General features: G+C 45.3%; 1 protein-coding gene across 2 annotated transcripts in view; it reads right to left on the bottom strand.

Annotated features, from left to right (window-relative positions):
- The window catches only part of NHS (NHS actin remodeling regulator), a 338,175-nt gene extending 323,363 nt beyond the window's left edge, over positions 1-14,812 (bottom strand). Inside the window, exon 1 of one of the 2 annotated variants that reach the window (XM_003791875.3) lies at positions 14,201-14,812. In XM_003791875.3, the coding sequence (XP_003791923.1) occupies positions 14,201-14,753 (553 nt within the window). In that variant the 5' untranslated portion in view covers positions 14,754-14,812. The remainder of the gene's footprint in view (positions 1-14,200) is intronic. The other variant, XM_012806414.1, reaches the window with a different exon arrangement.
- Positions 14,813-19,197: the final 4,385 nt, after the last annotated feature.

The raw sequence follows: 19,197 nt of genomic DNA, 5'->3' as shown, positions 1-19,197 counted from the left end.
TGCAGGTTCGAAATGTAAGTGTGTGATCACGAAAAAGTCCCAGTCTCTCGGGGAACAAACCTTGAACCTACGTTTCATCAGCTCAAGGTTTGGTTCAACCAGGCTGACCCGGCCAGACAAAAGCACACAAAGCAACTTGGAAAGAAAACAAAGCACCAGTTGCGAAGTAAAAGGGGGAGTGACTCTTTTTGTTTGGTCAGTTGTTTTAATTTTCCTTCCCACTCCACAGCCACGAAAATCATCGACTTGACAAATCAATCAAGAGAACCCAAGAAGGCTTCAAATTTACAGTTACAAGCCAATGCTCTTACTAGCCTGCCCCATTCATTGTCTCCACCCCAATCTGTTTCTAAAGTGAACCCCATTCTTATTATCACCTTCCACCCTATAACCAGCCTGAGATTCCCTGTCTCAGGATATGGGGCAAACAGTTCAAATAAAACCACACAAGAGGCAACCTTACGCAATATATTTTTCTTCGTGCAATTGGATTAGTTTTAATTAGCAAAGGCTAAAACTTTGGCAGATGAGTACGGGGTGACATCTGATACCTGAGCAGGGTTCCAACATCTCTTCTCTCATACCAAAGGCATTTAACTCAAGGGATATTCTTTGAAAATCTTCCCCGGTGCCCTTCCCAGCGTCTCCTCTTGGTTTACTTGCTTCCCCAACGTTACCCCAACTTTGAGCCTGGACTCTCCTGTTTGTGAAGCAAAAGGTCCTATGACTTCTCACGTGGAAACGCACTTCTGGTTTTTCTGTGGTGTTTATTCCTGTGGCACTCCTCCCCTCTGGCAGTAAATCTCTTGAATCAAACTGATTCTAGATAAACATGCACCATCTTGCAAATGAGTCACTTCAGAGTTGGGGAGGGGGTCGGCTGAGGTGGCAGAATTCTGATGTGAAATTGTAAAGGAAAACACAGCATTCCTCATGTTATTAAAATATAAATACAGACTCCAGGAACAAGTCCAGATGCAGGCTGGAGAGAAACATAAATATTGATATTATATTCTAATGAACATTATGTCTCATGGGCTGTCATCTGTCCTCCCAGCTACTAGCTCTTCCCTCCCTTAGATGTCTAGGATTAAAAATCAAGAGTAACTGAACTCGAGAATAGGGATTCTTATCTCCAAATCTAAATGTATAATACTTAGGACAATCAGAAATCAAATTCTAAACAACGTTCTGCATCCTCCATCCAGGCTTCATTCATCAGCAGGGGCTAAACACACAGTTGCAAATCAGTATTCCCTACTACTTAGAAATTTGCCTGAGAATACCAAGATCTTTTTTTTTCCTGTCTTTTCTTTTTTTTCTTTTTCTTTTTTTTTTTTTAGCTTTATCTTAGAAAAGCTCCTATTTCTAAGTTACTCTTGGGGCCTCTGAGGGCAGATTCTTATCCTTATGTAAAACCTGATTCTCCCTAAAATTCAGCACGAGGATGTCATAAACCGCCCAACACCATCAGACCCAAAGTGAGAAAACTCCCCTGTTCCAACTGTCTTGGAAATACTATACTTGGAATGACTAGTTTTCGGTCTAATCCTACTCAAGAAGCCACTTCCCCATGGAATCATTTTCGTCTGTGCCCATATTCTTAACCACAGCCTCAGTAGGGGCTGGTGCTGTGCCACTGCAGTTCAAATACGCCTTTGTTACCTGAAAAGAATATTACCTATCTGGAGTCAAGGTAGTGTTCTCTGTCTTACAGGGGTATGGGTTCCACAGGTGGATACAACTATTAAAATTTAGCAAACTATGGACTTCAAATGTGTACATTTCACCGTTTATAAACTATACCCTGATTTTTAAAAAGAGTATTAGAACACTTCTAAAATTTGTCCAAGATGGAAAATAAGATTAATCAACAAGACTCTGGAAAAAGTTTCCACTTCTTCAGCATTCACTGGCTTTCCAAAATGTACTGAACAATATACAGAAACATTTGCTTTACTCCTCCTGGAAGTAGCACAAGATACCATAACATGGGCTCTTTGGAAGCAAGTCTGGCAGGATGAGAGAGGAGGAAGGTTTTCCTTCCCTTTTCAATTTTGTGCCCTTCCGTATGGGTCGAATAGCCTAACCCTAAGTGAAAAACAGTAACTGTCAATAGCTCTAAATTGGAACTAACCACTTCGCAACACTTCCACCAAACTAACACCATCTCTCATCAGGATCACAGCAACAGTCCCCTACTTGGTCTCCCTATTTCTACCCCTCCTGCCTCTCCCATAGTCTCTTAATACAACAGCCAAAGTGATCCTTTTAATTCTAAGCCAATCATGTTAATCTAGGCTTAAAAGCCTCCAACAACTGGCCACCCGACTCAGAGCAAAGGCAAAGTCCTCACAATGGCCTACTAGACCCTATGTGATCCGTGCCCCTTTTATCCCCCATTGCTGCCTCCTCTCCTCTCACTCTCCTCCTTGCTTACTACAGGCTTACTACACCCTCAGTAGGGGCTGGTGCTGTGCCACCGCAGTTCAAATGCACCTTTGTTATCTGAAAAAAATATTACCTATCTGGAATCAAGGTAATGTTCTCTCTTTAGCACATGGGCCTGCTTGCCACCCTGGATCATTCCAGGCATGCTCTCACCACAGGGCCTTTGCACTAGCTCTGGTTCTATTGGAACACTCTTCCTCCAGCAATCTACCTAATTAACTCGCTAACCTCTCTCCAATCTTTCCTCAAATGCTGCTTCCTCAGTGAGGCCCACCTGATTACCCACTTAAAATGGCAATCCCCCATCCCAACCCTTTGGATCACCCTCATCTGGCTCTAGTTTCTTTTTGACCACAGCACTTACCACCTCCTAACATGCTTTGTCATGTCCTCAAATGTATTGTGTTTGCTGTTTATGGCTGATCTCTCTCCATTGGAATGTAAGCTTTTTGTAATTTTTTGTTCAATGACAAAATTCCAGTGCCTAGAATAGTGCCTGGCATATTGATAAATGAATGAATCTGGATAAGATTATTGGTCATTTTTTTTCTTTCTATACTTTTCTGCTTAACAAACAGAGGCCACAAAGAATAAATAAGTTTAACAGGCATCCCTGACCATGCAGAGAGACACAGCATTGCTTGGTCAACCATCTCCCTCCCCCAACCCAGCATATCACAAATTCAGGCAGAGGTTTTCACAAACTTGGAAAAAAACTAACACATACACATACTTCCTATTCTGTCTGATCCAATTGTAGTAGCAATAAAATGGCCAATAATCATCCAGGGCCCATCAGGTGTCATGCACAGTTCTCAGTGCCCATACATTCTGACTCTTTTAGTTTCATAAAGGACTTAATGTAACAGGTACTTCTTTTATCTCCATTCCATAATAAATGAAGGAAAAAATCCATAAATTGTCCAAAGTCATTCAGCTTTGAAGGGGAAGAGCTGAGATTTGAACTCACACAGTCGAGCTTCAGAATCCACTCTCTTAACCACTCTTACTTCTCAGCAACTGAGTAAACCAGACGTTTGCCAACCTTACTCAAACTGAGCCTAAGAAAATTCCAAAGGTCATAAATTTCAAACCTTTCCTTAAGGAACAGAGAACAAGAGCATATGATGATTTTTTTGCCAGTTATCCCCAAAGAAAGGAACAAGTACTCCGATTCTCTGCCTTCTACAAACCAGACATTCTAGAGTCAGAGAAATGGACTCTAGGATCCAGAAAGTCCCCTTGTAGTCCAAGATTGTGGCCGTTCTATGGCTAACACACCAAAGCAGATTGTCCAAAGTAAACTCTTACTCATTATATATAAGAAAATTAAAATGGTCCCTGTGATTGCTACAGGTGGGTCCAGTTCGAGCCAGCTTAACCTCATTTCCTTTTTGAGTAGGGTTATTAGACTAGGAGATCAAAAGAATGCTACAGGCATATGGTATCTTGATTTCAGCAAACCATTTGACAGTCTCTCATGATGACAGATCTTGTGGGCAAGGTGGAGAAATGTGGTTTGAATGGGAAGATGGGGGATGCATTCATGGCTGCTGCAACAGTGGTACCCAAGGAACGTTGATTAATAGACATCAACTTGAAGGGATGTTGCTAGCGCTGCCTGCCAATGGGCTCTGGCCTTGAATCCATCTGAACAATAATTTTATCAGAGATGTGAGTAATGGCACAGAATCATGTTTATGGTGCCTGCAGAGAGCAAAATGCTGTGGGCAGTAGCTGACACATTGAATCAAGATTTTAAACCATCACCACTGATTGGAAATGAAAGAGCAAAGCAAGCAAGATTCAATTTAACAGAGACAATGGGAGAGTCTTGTGAAATTGAAGTTCAAAATACCAACTGCACACACAGAATAGAGAAAGCCTCGTGTTAAAAACTGCCACTATGAAGGAAGGGAGTTTGTTGGGCCACAAGAGCAACATGGCACCAAGAGTGTCATGCAATGGTTAAAACAACAAAGACTACCTCAGTCCCAGGGGGACATTCATATAAAGAACAGAATGGGTCCATTCATGTTCTGTACCTGTGGCAGAGGGCAACCAGAGTGGGAGGGGACTGGAAACTTGGCATTGAATGAAGTGAAATCATTTTTACCTGAGATGAAGAAAGCTTAGAAGGGACCATAACAGTAACCTCCAGATGCTCAAAAGGTATTCTGTAAAAGAGGTTGTACGCAAATTCCACGTGGGGGCAGACACCAGAACAAGGACTCTAAAAGGCTAGCATTACAAAAAGACAGACTTACTCTCAAGGTAGATAAGGACTTTTCAAGAATGGGCTCTATTCAGCAATAAAATTGGAGCAAGGGTGGCCAATTCCCACTCCCAGAGATCTCAAAGGGCATGGAAACCAGATAGGCTGTGATTCAGGACATCTTTAAAAAGCTGCTTACTCCGGGTGAGAAGCTAGATTGGATGGGTACTAAAGTCTTTCCCAACTATAAGACCCCCAAGTTTCTATGACTCTTGTTAAATTAACCTTGTTGTCACTAATTTCACTTTGAAAGACTTAAGCACTTAATAACTAAGTAATCTTTTAACACATGGATTCCCATGTCCTCCGATCACTATTTCAGTACAGCCATACCTTCTCACGTTCATCAGTGGATTAAGAGATGGGCATTAATGTCAGAACCAAAAATGTACCATACCTGCCTTAGCTATTCACAAAGATGAACTAGACATCATCCCTGCCCCCTGGGCTTACTCTCCAGTGGGAGAGCTCTCCAAAACCTTATTTCAACAATTTTCAACCTTAGAATGACATTTTTACATTCCTAAACCATTCTTGCCTCATTTTTATTTCCCCTGAATCCACAATGCAATTCATGAAGAATTCCTGATGCAAAAGGAACGTTCAGGAATTTTTGTGATCAGTAGTTTGTTCCAGGCATACTTTCGTCATATGATTTTTTTTTTTTACATAGAAGGACTCACAAAATCTTGTGTCCCACAATTTTTAATAGAGTAAAAAGAAATTAAACTGAACTGTCAAAAATAAAATTCCAACTATGTTTAAAATTGTCCCTGACCCTAAAATTTCAAAGTATCACATGAAGTCAGTGAATTCTCAAGGCTCTCAGGCTAACAAGGAACAATAAGAGATTTCGTATGTTGTTGCCTTTCAAAGGTAACGCTCATTAAAGGTAGACCAGAAGCTCTGAAACAGGAGATGTTTCTGAGAGCTTCTGTGGACTGTGCACTGTCCTCATGGCATTGTGTAGAAAAGGCCTCCACACACAGGAAGAAAGAAATCTTTATTGTTACCATCTTAGCAGTATCAGTCCAACAGAATCGCAAGGATTTTCCTAGGTAAAGTAGTGTAGTAGTTTTGATTTAAAAGCTCAATCTAGTACAACAAGAAAAGTCTAGAAAGAAATGTGTTGCTGTTGCAGGTTATAAAGAAATTACAACCATGAATTATTAACCTTTGAAAGATTGCTTTCTTCTCAGTTATTCTGTGATGGGTTTAAAAGCAGCTTTCAATGGAGCTGTTAGGATCTCATAATGCCTCACAGAAACTCGCTGAGCAGGGTTAGGAAGAAAAGGAACTTAACCACAGTTACTAGAACATCCAGGAAAACACATTAACAAGATTGCAAAGAGGTTTTACAAGTGGCAGAATGAACTGAATGGGAACAAAAAGCGCAATCATCCTTCCCAAACCAGAATGAGCCCATGATGAGTGTTGCCACACCAAGCTGAAATGATCAATTTACCCAGTGTGTTATTTTCTAGTTTCTTTTAGGGCTTAGCAGTTTCTGTATCTGGCCTGCCTGAAATTATGATTCTCAAATGGGGAGTCTGGATCTCCAGGGGCAGTCACTGACCCATTCCACAGGAAAATAAACAGTACTCTCAAAGGCTGGCCAACAGAACACTGAGAAATTAAGGGAGCGTGTCTTCATCATTCTAGATGTCAGTTCCTTCTGTGCCCCTTCTCACTGCTGAAGCACTGAAGAGCTCCTTCTACACCAACAGAGAGATTCAAACCGTGAATCTGCTAAAGAGTCATCACAGTTATTTCTAGACATACCACAGAACATTCTGGCAGAGGCCAGAGATGTGGTTAATATAATAATCCTGGGGTAAATAGTTTAAGTAAAAAGATTGAGAAATGTCGCTTCTACCACACTCCCAGCCCTATGTCTTTGCCCTCATTTTAAAGATTAAACAGATTGTCTTGGTTTGAGTTCCTTCAGAAGTAGACACTATGAATGCAAGCAGAAGTTTGAGTGCAAGTAGCTTATCTGGGAGACAACTCTAGGAAACGCCATGGGTGAGTGAGGAAGTGAAACAGAGAAAGGAAGGCAGCAAAGACAGGGCACAGTATCAAATAAGCCATCATTGCAGGCAACTAGAGCTCAATCCTACAAGAGAATGCTAAGAAGTGGTGTCGAGCCTGCAGCAGAGTTTGCCCATACAAGGAGTAATGAAACTGGAGTAGTCACCCACTAACTCCCTGTCCATTACTGGCTGACTGCTACTTCAGGGCCATTAACTTGCTGGCACCTCTTGGCTTTCTCTATGTGCAAGGCCAATCATGGTCCATCAGCCCGTGAAAAACAAAAGTCCCAAGCAGAGTCACAGGAGTTTGCAGTAAGTAGCCTTCAGCATTAGAGGTAAGAGCTAAAGAAATAAAGTCAGTGCGTCAACGATGTCTGCTATACTGAAGGACACAAGCTAACATAAAGGTGAGCACAAAGTTCTAGAAAAGTTGTAGATGGGGGAGACTGTGGATAATAAATCAGGTTTCAGTTCAGAGAAGAGGATGTGTCAGCCGAGTACCAAAGAATGAAGAGAAATTATCCAGTGAAAATATTCCAGAAAGAAATAGCATGTATGTGCATAGGCATTAAGAATGCAAAAGCCCAGAAAGTCACAGAATACCAAGCAGTTAGGTATGACTGGTGGAGAAGGCTAGGAGGGGCAATGGGTGGTATTGCAAGAGATGAAGCTTACCAAGTGGACAGAAGCATATCACGAAGGGACTAGATTTGAATATACAGTAGAACCTCTGTAAGTTGACCACCTAATGGACTATAATAAACTGGTCACTGTTTAGAGGTGGTCAACATAATAAGGAACTACGCCTACTATACTGATGCATACATGTGGTACATGCTTGGTCTATGAGAATTAGGTCCACTTAAAGAGGTCTTCAATGTAGGGAGATGGTCAACTATGGAGGTTCTACTATAGTAATTCCCCTGGAATTATGTGATAACACATGGCAGAAAATGCTAATGATTGGAAATACAGCTTCTGGACTGAGACCTGGATCCTAACTCTGGGCCCCACCACTGTCTAGCTATTGCTACATGGAATAAGTTGATAATCCTCAATAAAATGGGAAACAATAGTACCTCTCTTATAGAGTTATGATGAAGATTAAATAAGGTAACTCATATAAAGCTCTGAGCACGGGGCCTGGCAAATAGCAGAACTCAATAAATGTTGGCTAAAATATGAAATCAATCCACTTGATAAATGAAACAAGTGTTACTGCAGTACAACAGGGAAATTATAGTCTGTTCAATAAGTAGCAATGGAGCAACTGTGTGTCCATATGGAAAAATTTAATATTGACCCCTACCTCACAGCATTGCAAATATCAATTCCATATGAATCATAGATCTAAAAAGATCTAAAAGACAACGTCAAAACAAAATATTTCTAAAACATTGGCGATATCTTCCTGACTTTTAGGTTGATAAAGAATTTAAGAACAAATAGAAGAGAAAACACACACAAAAAAATACTATTAAAAAAAGGATTAATAAACTGGACTACATAAAAATAAGAACTTCTATAAGCGGGACTTTACCTAACAAATGCAATCAGTATAACACGGTTCTCTGTACCCTCAATGAATCCTCAACAATAAAAAAAAAAAAACCATAAAAAATAAGATAATAAGATAATAGGCTCAGCGCCTATGGCTCAAGCAGCTAAGGCAACAGCCACATACACCTGAGCTAGCAGGTTTGAATCCAGCCCAGGCCTGCCAAACAACATGGCTGCAACCAAAAAAAATAGCCAGGCTTTGGGGCGGGCGCCTGTAGTCTCAGCTACTTGGGAGGTGGAGGCAGGAGACTCACTGGAGCCCAGGAGATGGAGGTTGCTATGAGCTGTGATGCCACAGCACTCTACTCAGGGTGACAGCTTGAGGCTCTGTCTCAAAAAAAAAAAAAAAAAAGATAATATTATCCAAAGATAATACTAAGAGCATGAAAAGGCAAGCCATACAATGAGAGAAGGTATTCATAATACCTATAGCTAATGAATGACTCATACCCACAATATGTAAAGAATTCCTACACAACAATAAGAAAAGGTACAGAGTACCTTATTAAAACATTAGCAAAGGTTTTGAACAGATAACCCTATAAAAGAGAACATCCAAATAATTAAAAATATATAAAAAGGTGTTCAATCTCACAAGCCATCAGATAATTGGAAAATAAAATCACCAGGAGATTTCATTACACATCCACCAAAGTAGCTACAATTAAAAACAGTATTAGTGTTGGTGGGGATATGGAGCAACTATTTCATAGACTTCTGAGAGTATAAATTAGTACAACCAGTTTAGAAAACTGTTAAGGGGAATCTGCTAAAGCCAAACATATGCATCCTTTTTGATCCAGCAATTTCACTTTTAGATATATACCAAACAGCTGAGTATACATAAGCTTATCAAAAGATATGTCAAAAACAAATTCATGGCAATAGCACTAGAATGGAAACCACCTAAATGTCCATCATCAGGAAAATGGATCAAGAAATTATGGTATATACACATGATGGAATTTTATTTAGCAATGAGAATGAACAATCCAATGTATATGCAACAGCTCTGAAGTATCTTATAAACAATGTTGAATGAATAATGCTAGACACTTAAAAGTATATATATGATTCTACTTATATAAAGTTCAAAAACAGGAAAACCTAATTGATACGGGTAAAATTCAAGGTCGTGGTTATCTTTGGGGATGGGAATCATGACTAGTAGAGGACTTGAAGAGATGGTGTTTCAGGTACAGTAATTTTATTTCTTCATTTGGGTGGTACTTACATGAGCTGTTCCCTTTGTGAAAATTCGCCAAGCTGAACACTTAGGATGTGTGTGCTTTTCTGTGGGAATGTTAAACTTTAATATAAAATGTACTTAAAAACTCAGTAACTACATATAATTGACAACATTCAAAATGCCAACAACATTAAAATGTCTAAGGATGAATATCTTGGCATTGAGATCCATGAAGTAATTCTAAAGTCTCAGGTTTTAGTAACTGAAAAACTGGACTCACTTCAAGTTCATGACCATAAATCTCAGAAGGCTCTCAACACAGCCAGATAATCTCATTCTACTTCCTTGCTGCAGCCAGGTTCCCTCCCTGAGACAACTTATTAATACCGTCCCTTTTCTCCTCACATTGCCAACACTCTCTCAGTTGATTGACCTCACCACGTACTTCCCAGAGAAAAGTCAATGTAATTATAGAAGAACACCCCATCTTACCTCTGTCTGCCCACCTGCCCCTCTGCCTACATCCTCTGACTTTTCTCCAGGTCCCAGGGAAGAAATGGTGCTCTCATCTCATCCCCTCCCGGCTTTTCAAGGACTTCCACAATGTGCTGTCCCCCAGAATCATCAATTGCCTTCTCCCCTTGGAATCCAAACATGCCTAAACTATCGATACCTTTTAAGAACATCCTCCCTGATACCGTATTACCCTTCAGCCACTGTTCCATCTCTCCACTCTCCTGCAGAGCAAAACTCCCGATGACTTGTCTGTAGCTGCTATTTCCTCTTCTACCCCTCTGATTTGGCATTCATCTCCACCCCTGCACCTCTCAAGGCCACTCATTAATTACAGGGGACCAAATTCAATGGTCTCTTCTCAATGCTCATCTTACTCTCAGGAGCATTTGACCAAGTTGACTTCTCCCCCATTCTTGAAACATCTTGTCCTGTTTTCCATCCTACCACACTGTCCTGATTTTCTTCCCAGCTTTTCAGCTATCATTTCTCAGCCTTCTTCCTCCCCTCTGAAACTTTCCAAGTTGGATTGCCCTAAGCTAGGTCCTTCCCCTTTCTCTGTACTCTCGTCACTGTTCCTAGTTCCAAGGCTTCATATATCACCTCCACCCTTAGGTCTCACATGTACACCTCCAGCCTGGACTTCTGAGCTCTCAATTCACACATCAAAGTGTGTAAGAAGACATAGGAGCAGCACCTGAGGCTCAGTGAGTAGGGTGCTGGCCCCATATACCAAGGGTGATGAGTTCAAACCAGGCCCCAGCCAAACTGCAACAAAAAAATAGCCAGGCGTTGTGGTGGGTGCCTGTAATCCCGGCTACTCAGGAGGCTGAGGCAAGAGAATTGCCTAAACCTAAGAGCTGGAGGTTGCTGTGAGCTGTGACGGCCCTTGCCACAAAGTGAAACTCTGTCTCTAAAAAGAAAAAAAGAGAGAAAAAAGAAGACACATCAGGCATCTCAAACTTAACATGGTTCAAATAGAAAATGATTGATTCCAGTCCCTGCACAATAAAATATCCACTCTCCACTAGCTTCCTCCATTTTTGTAAATGGTACTACCTTCTGAAAGTTATTTAAGCTCCCAAATTAGGAATCATCCTTAATTATTTTTTCTCTTGCCCTATACCCAATCCAATCAGTAAGTCCTGTCAACTCTATTTCCAAAATGAATTCAGAATCTAACTACTTTTCACTATCTCCATAGCTACCTCCCTAGTCCTAGCCACCATCACCAGTCACACCAGTCTAACTGGTCTACCAGCCCCCCCCCCCAGACTTGCCTCCAGAATGATCTTGTGAAAATGTATGTCAATCATGTTGCCCTGCAAAAGCCCCCCAACATATCTCAGGGTGAACAGGAAGCATCTGCCAGAGGATAAAACAGCAAGCAGACAGCACAGGAAATGGTGATCTGGGTGAGGAGGACATACAGGAGTTTGAGGTACCCAGACACCATCAGAGTGGGAGAAAAAAGAACAAGGTTGACTTTTAGGCTTCTTCTAACCTTTGAAACTCCCCTAGGCCTGAGCAATACTAAAGGGAGATACATAATGTAGGTGGTGTCACTGGTGCCCCACCAGAAGTCCCTTTGCCCACCCCCCGGAGAATTCCTGAAGACATTCCTTCCTGTGCACACCACAGGCATTTGCATCCTTCTACCTGGCCCTGGGAACATGCTGGTGCCACACACGAGGCAGGCCCCAGAAGCTAGAGCATTCATGCTCCAGGTGCTACCTTCCACCACTAAGGGTCGAAGCAGGTGTGCAAATACTCCACCTTCCTTACTCCTCAGTGGAATACATTGGAGGTGTGTACTCAGAGGGTGGCCAGCTGAATTGAACTCCAGTTTCCCACAGTGGTAACCAGCTCACACGTGTATCAGCTTTCTGCCCTTCCCTGATTCACTTTCCCACTCCCTCCCTGTGCTTCCAGGGATCCCCTCCCAAATAATGTTCTTGCATCAAAATCCTGATCTCGGCTTCTTCGTTCTAGGAAATCCACATCAAGACACATAGTATTGTGGGGTTTATTCCTCAATGGTGATACCTTTCATGGCAAACAAGAACAATGCCATCCTAAATTTAAATGGGCAAGAGAAAAGTGAGATCTGGACACAGTGTGGAGGCATTTTAGAAAAATTTAAAAATACTAGATTTAAGTCTATCCCTTGGTATTATATGTGTTAGCCCCATCTTTATTCACTATAGCTGTGTATAAACATAGTATATATTCATCAACTATATGCATACACTCAAGATCCTCTCTTATCTCCATTTACTGTTAGTCTGTACTCCAAACAGTTATTAGTAAAAGGACTTGAAAGGACTATGATAAATTCTTAATACATAACTGTCTACTTCTGCCTCTAAAGAAAAGAGAGGATACTTTCTGGTTTTGCACCAAGTTTCACTTGCGTGAAATCTAACTTAAGGAGAGGTGTGGGTGAGTGTCATCTCTCTCTCTCTCTCTCACACACACACACACACACACACACACACGGGAAGCGTATGCACCACACCGCATGCACCACTCAACAGTCTGAAAAACTTCCCTCCAGTTCTTTTGAAGTGAAATCACCACTCCCCCCCAACTTCACTCCCCAGATATCAGCGATGTTGAAAGTGAAGGGCCTGTCCCCGCTGTGTGGTTTGGGGTAAAAAGGAGGCAGGATTAAAGCGCTCATTTCAAGTCCCAAAAGTAAAATACGACTTGGCCTAAGGCAATCCTAATTCTTTCCAGAACTCATTCTCAGAATTGCCCTTTTAAACAACCAGTCATTAACCCAACTCCGGGTCTTTTATAGCTGCGAAAACCGATAGCGCACATCATTTATTCATTACGCTTATTATTATTGTTATTGCAGAAAAGCAGCGAATTCCCGGGGCGGAGTTCAAAGGAGTTTTTCTTTGGGGGGGAGGGACACGCCGGCTGGCAGGGACCGCTAGGAGGCTGGGCTGGGCTGTGCGGCAGAGGTGCCCGGAAATCCCCAGGGAAGGATGCCGCGAAAGCGCCTCCGCCCCGCGCGCTCCCCGGCCACTGCGCACCGGCGCAGCTGCTGCAGCAACTGAGGAAGCTTCTTACGTAAGTCAGAGCCGCTGACATCACCATCGCCGCGAGCGTTGCAGCGGACTAGGCACCAAAGGACTGGCGCGCCAGCCCAGCGCCAGGTCTACCTCCCAGGTCGTTCCTAAATGATTCCACCCTTGCTAGATTCCGGCGACCTTGTGCCAGGGGACGGCCCTGCGTGCCCCTCGAAGGGAAGATGACACTGAAAGACTACTGGGAGCCCTGGGGTGTCGCAAGAGTAAAGTCAGTGGACAGCAAAGATGCCCAGGGATCTCCCAGACCTTCTTCGCCTCTCCCCACAGCCTGCCTGGCTGGACTAGTTCATACCTAAGTCCACACGCCTGTAGATTTGGGCGACAATGCACCGAGTGGGGGCACCCTGTGAGATCCCCGGAGGGGAGATGGCACAGAGCCATTTAGTAGGACCCCTGGGCTGCTCGGGGCAGAAAAGATGTCCAGGGGTCTAGTCCATCTCCTAAGTGTCCCAGACACTGGCCCCTCTCCACCTATACTGGTATCTCCCCGAGGCCCCTCCAGACCACAGGGGTTTTCAGCGGAGCGCAACGGAGTTTGCTCCAGGAGGCGAGCGGCACCACACTACATCGCACACCAGCGCAAGGCACAAGTTCGGGGCTCAGCGCAGCCCTTAAGGTCACAGTGAGAGTGACAAAACCGCCGTGGTGCTGCAGCAGCCCTGAAAGGACCTGGTACCCCTCTAACTCCACACCTGAGCACGCATTGTGGGCTATAGGGCTCAGTGCAGGGCTGCTGGAAACCACAGGAGTTGCAACACCTCCTCCCCAAAGGACCTTAAAGGTGAGCCCAGGAGGTGAAGGACAGATCCTCTCCGCCTCCTGCACTCCCTTTCTGCTCCCTCTCAGCTCACGCTGTCCGCCCTTTTAACTTTCATTACTGAATCCGGGTCTTGCCCAGCCGCTTGGCCCCAGGAGGAATGGGATGGGTCCCAGGGCAAGGGAGGGGTGGAAAGGCGAGAGTAAGGTGCAAGCCGCAACGGGCGCGGCGCCGCGGGGCTGGAATTGCAGCGACCGGGGAGGGCGCGAGGGTGCGGCGCTGGAACTGAGCGCCGGGTGGACAGACGGCGCGGGTACTCACGCACTGCCTCCTGCTTGGGGTCCAGCGTGCCGAGGACGCGCTGCACGCCGCCGAGCTTGCCCTGCAGCGCCCAGACGCGGCGGTGGGTGAGCTGGATGTCGCTCTCGAGCTCCTGGAAGAGGCTGCACGCGTGCCGGGCCACGTCCGAAAGCTGCCGGAGGACGCGGGCCAGCGCTGCGTTGCTGACCGCGCACAGGTCCAGCATGAGCAGCACGGCCGCGGCCGCTGCCGAGGACGCCTCTCCAGTGGCGGACGCCGCCTCCGGGACCCCCGCCGCGCTCTCCTCGCCTGCCACTGGTGCCTCTCCGTGTGGCGGCTGAGCCGGGTCGGCCGGCGCGGGCAACGGCGGCGGCGGTGGCAGCCCGGGAGGTGCGGGGGGCGCGTGGGCTGGCTCTTCTGGCCCCGGCACCTCGGCCTCGTCGGGCCGGCCGGGTGGCTGAAGGGGCGGCGGCGGTTCAACGCTGCCTCCGCTCGCGTCCACAGCTGGGCCGGGCGCCGGGCGCCGCTGCCGGCACAGCCACTGCGGCTCCACGATCCGCTTGGCGAAAGGCATCCCGCGCAGCCGGGCCGCGACTTTCTGGTCTCCTCCGAGCGCCCCTAGTGAACCCGAGACCGGGCGCGCCCACCTGAGCAGGGAGGAGGCAGGAGTGGGGCAAAGGCGCGATCGGGCAGTCAGGATACGCAGGGGGTTCCTCTGTTCACCTGGTCTCCTCCTCTTCCCCGCCCTCTCCCTAGCAAATCAGTCCTGCCGGGCCTCCTCTGGGTGCACCGTTCCCTGGAGAGGATGACAAGCACCGGGCACAGAAATCCCGGGGTGCGCCTGGACTGTCCTCACTTGCTTCCAACCGGGGTCGACTGGCTCAGCTCCATCGTTCCTGCGCTTGCCGCCGCCACCCCGGCCACTGCCGTTGCCGCCGCCTATATAAATGGGCGTGTGTGTGTGTGTGTGTGTGTGTGTGTGTGTGTGTATGGGTGGGTGGGTGTGAGTGTGTGCGCGCGGCTCAGTTTGAAAGTACCCCGGCGCAGGCCTCTCCCCGCGCGCCCCTCGGCCGCTCCGGGGAGCGATTGCGCCCGGGATCTCTCTCCCTCTCTGGGCGGGGAGGAGGTTTCGGAGAGGCGCTCTGAAAACCCGGAGAGAGGAATCCGCCTCCAGCCACGGCGCAGGAGGCCGCGCGGGGGCGGCGGGGCGGACGCAGGGCGGGGGAGACCGGGGCGAGGGGGCCGCAGCGCCCTGTGCGGCCGCTGGGAGTCAGTGGTGGCCTCGCCGCGCCGGGCGCGTTCTGGCGCTAACATACTTCCTCACGTCCAAGGACTTAGAACAAACTGAGAATGTCAGCGTGGTGGTGGTGGTGGGGAGTCCTCAAGTTGGAAGTAGGGGTGTGGGTAGTGAGCGCAAAGAGAGGAGGGTGGGGTATTGGGGATGCGGCAGATTTGGCGTGTTAGAGCAAGTTTTTCCGCTGAATTCCAGTTTTGTACAAGTCCTTTGGGTTCTTAGAGGGAGAAAACTGGGCTGCCCCTTGGAGGGCCTCGGGCTCTGACAGCGCAGTGAGACCGCCTGGGAGGGTCACTGGGTGTGGGTGGATCCCCTCAGGGCCAGAGTGGCCAGAATGCTGTTCACACCCCTTCCCAGGCATCACGTGGCCGCCTGCGCTGGCACAGCCTTTCTAGGATATCATGAATGAGATTCAAACCACCAATGAGCAAAACTCCCAGAAAACTGCTTGCAAAATTCATTGCAGGTTAGGTGAGATAACATCAGATTACTTCCTTGTCACCCCACTTTGCTGATCATACGCGGAGTTTTGAAAGTTCTCCATTGGAGAGATGATGATTCACAAAAGAATGGAAAGTTTTCCCCTTCAGTTGACTGAAAGGTATAATTTCTTAAAAGGCATACATTTTCTATTGCAGCAGTCTGCAAGCTGGATGCTGTCAGCCTAAAACCTAAAAAGAGTTTGAGAAATGTTAATAAAACACATGCTTTCATCCCTCCAAAAAGTATACTGTAAAAATATTTTTTATTTTAAAGCCACAAGCCAGATCTTGGGAATGCAGCCCTCATTTCATGTTTCTAAAGAGAACATGGAAAAAATATGTTTTATGGCAACAATAAAGTCTTCCAGACCTGCAGTGGTGTCTCCTCTCCTCTCTCACTTGCCTTCAGTGCGAGAGGCAGCCAGGCCCAACCGTCAGCACTTTGGACTGGCCCACACTTTGGTTATAAAGTTTTCAACAGACTTTTGTCATAGTCTACCTAAAAAAATAACATTTTGGCAGGGAAATGTCCTTGTTCATAAAGATCCAGATTGTGGCTTTGGGGGTAAAGGGTCATGATGTCTGCAAGGTACACATAAATGATTCAGTAACAACAAGAAGAATGATGACAATAATAATAATATGTGTGTGTGTGTATAAAGAGAGAGAACAAAGAAAATAAGGCAAAATGTTCAAAATAATGAGTCTCCGTAAAAGCCATATTGTGGTTCATTGCCCATTTCTTGTGACTTCCACTTTAGTTTTGTTTCCAAATAAAAATGAAAAAAAGAGACCTTTGGAACAAGGTCTTTTAAGATGTCTTCTTTAGCTCACAAGTCTGAGAATCGTAAAGGTAGCTATTTTAAAGTTTAGCTTGATTTTTGAATATGTTCAAAGTTCTGAACGCGAGTACTGCTAGGTAGGCGTGCAGAAACTCCTCCCAGAACACATGGAAGCAGAACAATGAGGGGTATTAAAGGCGTCCGGTTAATAAGCCTTGCGGCCACAGTCTGCTGCATTCCCTCTCACCCAGCGCTGTCCTATCAATAGTATTCAAGGGCACCAGGGGAGCAGGCCCAGTGGAAAAGTTGACTTGGGCCATCACTGAGTGGTATGTGGCTCTCACTCCTAAAGGGAGTTTGAGACTAGTGATGAGTTCCTTCCAGGGCCCTGAGAGAGGTGATCTGAAGGGGAGGGCAAAGGGCCAGCAGAGGGAGGCACCCAGGGAGTAATTAAGCTTAAGAACAGTCTGGCTACCTTAGTATCTGCCCCAAAGTGGTCAGCTCAGACTCAAGTCACGATTTCAGAATGATTCAAAGCACAGTTCAAGGATGCAAAAAGGAGTGCTCTCTTTGTAATCGCTTGCACTCCTTTGTGTGTGCTAATAAAGCCATCGGCTTAAAAATAAAGAGCTTTGATTTTGTCTTTTGATCTCCTTCTTTCTCACTGTCCCTTCCCCTTCCTCTGGTCCCCAGGGACCTTCCCAAGGACACTTTTAGTTTTTTTATCCGGGGGTCTTTGAAAGACAGATTTCTTCAAAGTCCCCCCAAATAAAACTAATACAAATGATCATCTTCATGGATATGGCAGGTTGATGTCGTCTCACGCCTCTGCACGGTGTGAATAAAGACATCTTCAGAAAACTGATTGTTAAACATTAGTAACACCATCTAAGTAAAAACTCTAATAGCTTTGAGAGGGCAGCTTCAGGACAGCCTGATGGCCTTACCCTACCCCTTCCCTCCTCAAGCCCTTCCTACGTGGTTTACCTCCCTGCCCACCCCGACACACACACACATACTTTTTAGCTTTTGGTTTCTACTTTATAGAACTAAAATCCTGAAATCAAAAAAAGAGCATCAACCACATATAATCCTGATTGAATAGATAAGTGGTCTTAATGCTGATGGGTTTTCAACACCCCCAGGAGCTCTGTGTCTCTCTTATTCAATTCTGGAGTGCACCGTTTTACCCTGTGTTTTCTCCCAGAAAGTTCTGAAGTCAAAGTTGCCATCCGAAGCCAGATTGTTATACCAGGTCTGTCTGTCGATCTCTCCTAATCACAGTCCCCCACCACCCATGTACACATGTTCTCTTACCCTGTACTTGTAGCCAAGATGAAAGGGAAAGGTAGCATTTCAAAATGACCCCGTTGCTTAATTCCCAGTAGTCTTTTGTGCAGCTCAAAGGCCAGGCCAACACAATTTCCCCATAAACTCAAATGTCGGGTCAGTATAAACCTCATGCCATTGTAAAAAGAATGAAATATCCTGGCTGTGTCACCACGCCCCACAGTTAGACTCCTGCCTGCTCCAGCCCTTCGGCTTTGCTGAACTCTAAGATTGGCCTCTGCCCTTAGCCTGACTGTCCTCAGGCCTCCACAGAACCAGAGTCAAGTTTCCTCTAGAACCTCATCAGCCACACAGATTCCTAAATGACTCCTCGCCAAACATGTCCTGATTCAAACATTTCAGCATTATTTATACTTGAAAAATATGTCTAAGTAATGCTAGGATATATGCAGGTTGGTACCATCATTAAATTATAGCGACTGAAGTCTCCCTCTAGCCGATTGAACCCATTCCTTGTTTAATCACTTTAATTCACTCTTAAAGGCCCTGCCACTACTTAAAAAGCTGTTAATTTTCTTTTTAATTTCCATTAATTTTATTGGGAAAATGATGAGCATTCTATCCCAACCTGTTACCTAAAACCATTTACATAAGTAAAATCCAACAATTTGAAAATAAATGAATATGGTTTGTGCATAAAATGTACGTTGCACTATCTTGTGAAGGAGAAAGATCACATTTGAGAGTGGGTGGTGGCAGAGGGAGGGGTTGTCATTCTTACGAAATTGTTGGGAAGTCATGAGGTTCACGCTGAAGCCGAAAACTTTTTGGAGCTCACAGTCATCCTATACTTAAACTGCACTCACAAATAAAGTTATAGTACCCAAAACACCTTCAGGGAACAATAAAGGCTTAAGATGAGAGAGTCTTATGGCATAGCAGACTGAGAGGTCACAGAAGATGTTATTCACCCCTGTCACCCCCGCATCAGGAGGTGACCACCTTCAAGCTCTCTAAAAAGTGTCTCCCAAATTTAATGCCAGTGGTTGAGCTCGGAGAATCACCAACTCCCTCGTTCCTTCAGCTTTGCTAATTCATGGGAAGAAGCCAGCCGCCCACAATTGCGTGGCATCTTCAGAGAGGGAGCACACACTCTACCGTATACGTGAT

Source organism: Otolemur garnettii, unplaced genomic scaffold (genome assembly GCF_000181295.1).
Source record: "Otolemur garnettii isolate 467f Iridium unplaced genomic scaffold, OtoGar3 scaffold00051, whole genome shotgun sequence".
Classification (NCBI taxonomy): Eukaryota; Metazoa; Chordata; class Mammalia; order Primates; family Galagidae; genus Otolemur; species Otolemur garnettii.
The sequence above is the reverse complement of the archived record's forward strand: the minus strand, read 5'-3'. Positions and strand labels throughout refer to the sequence as shown.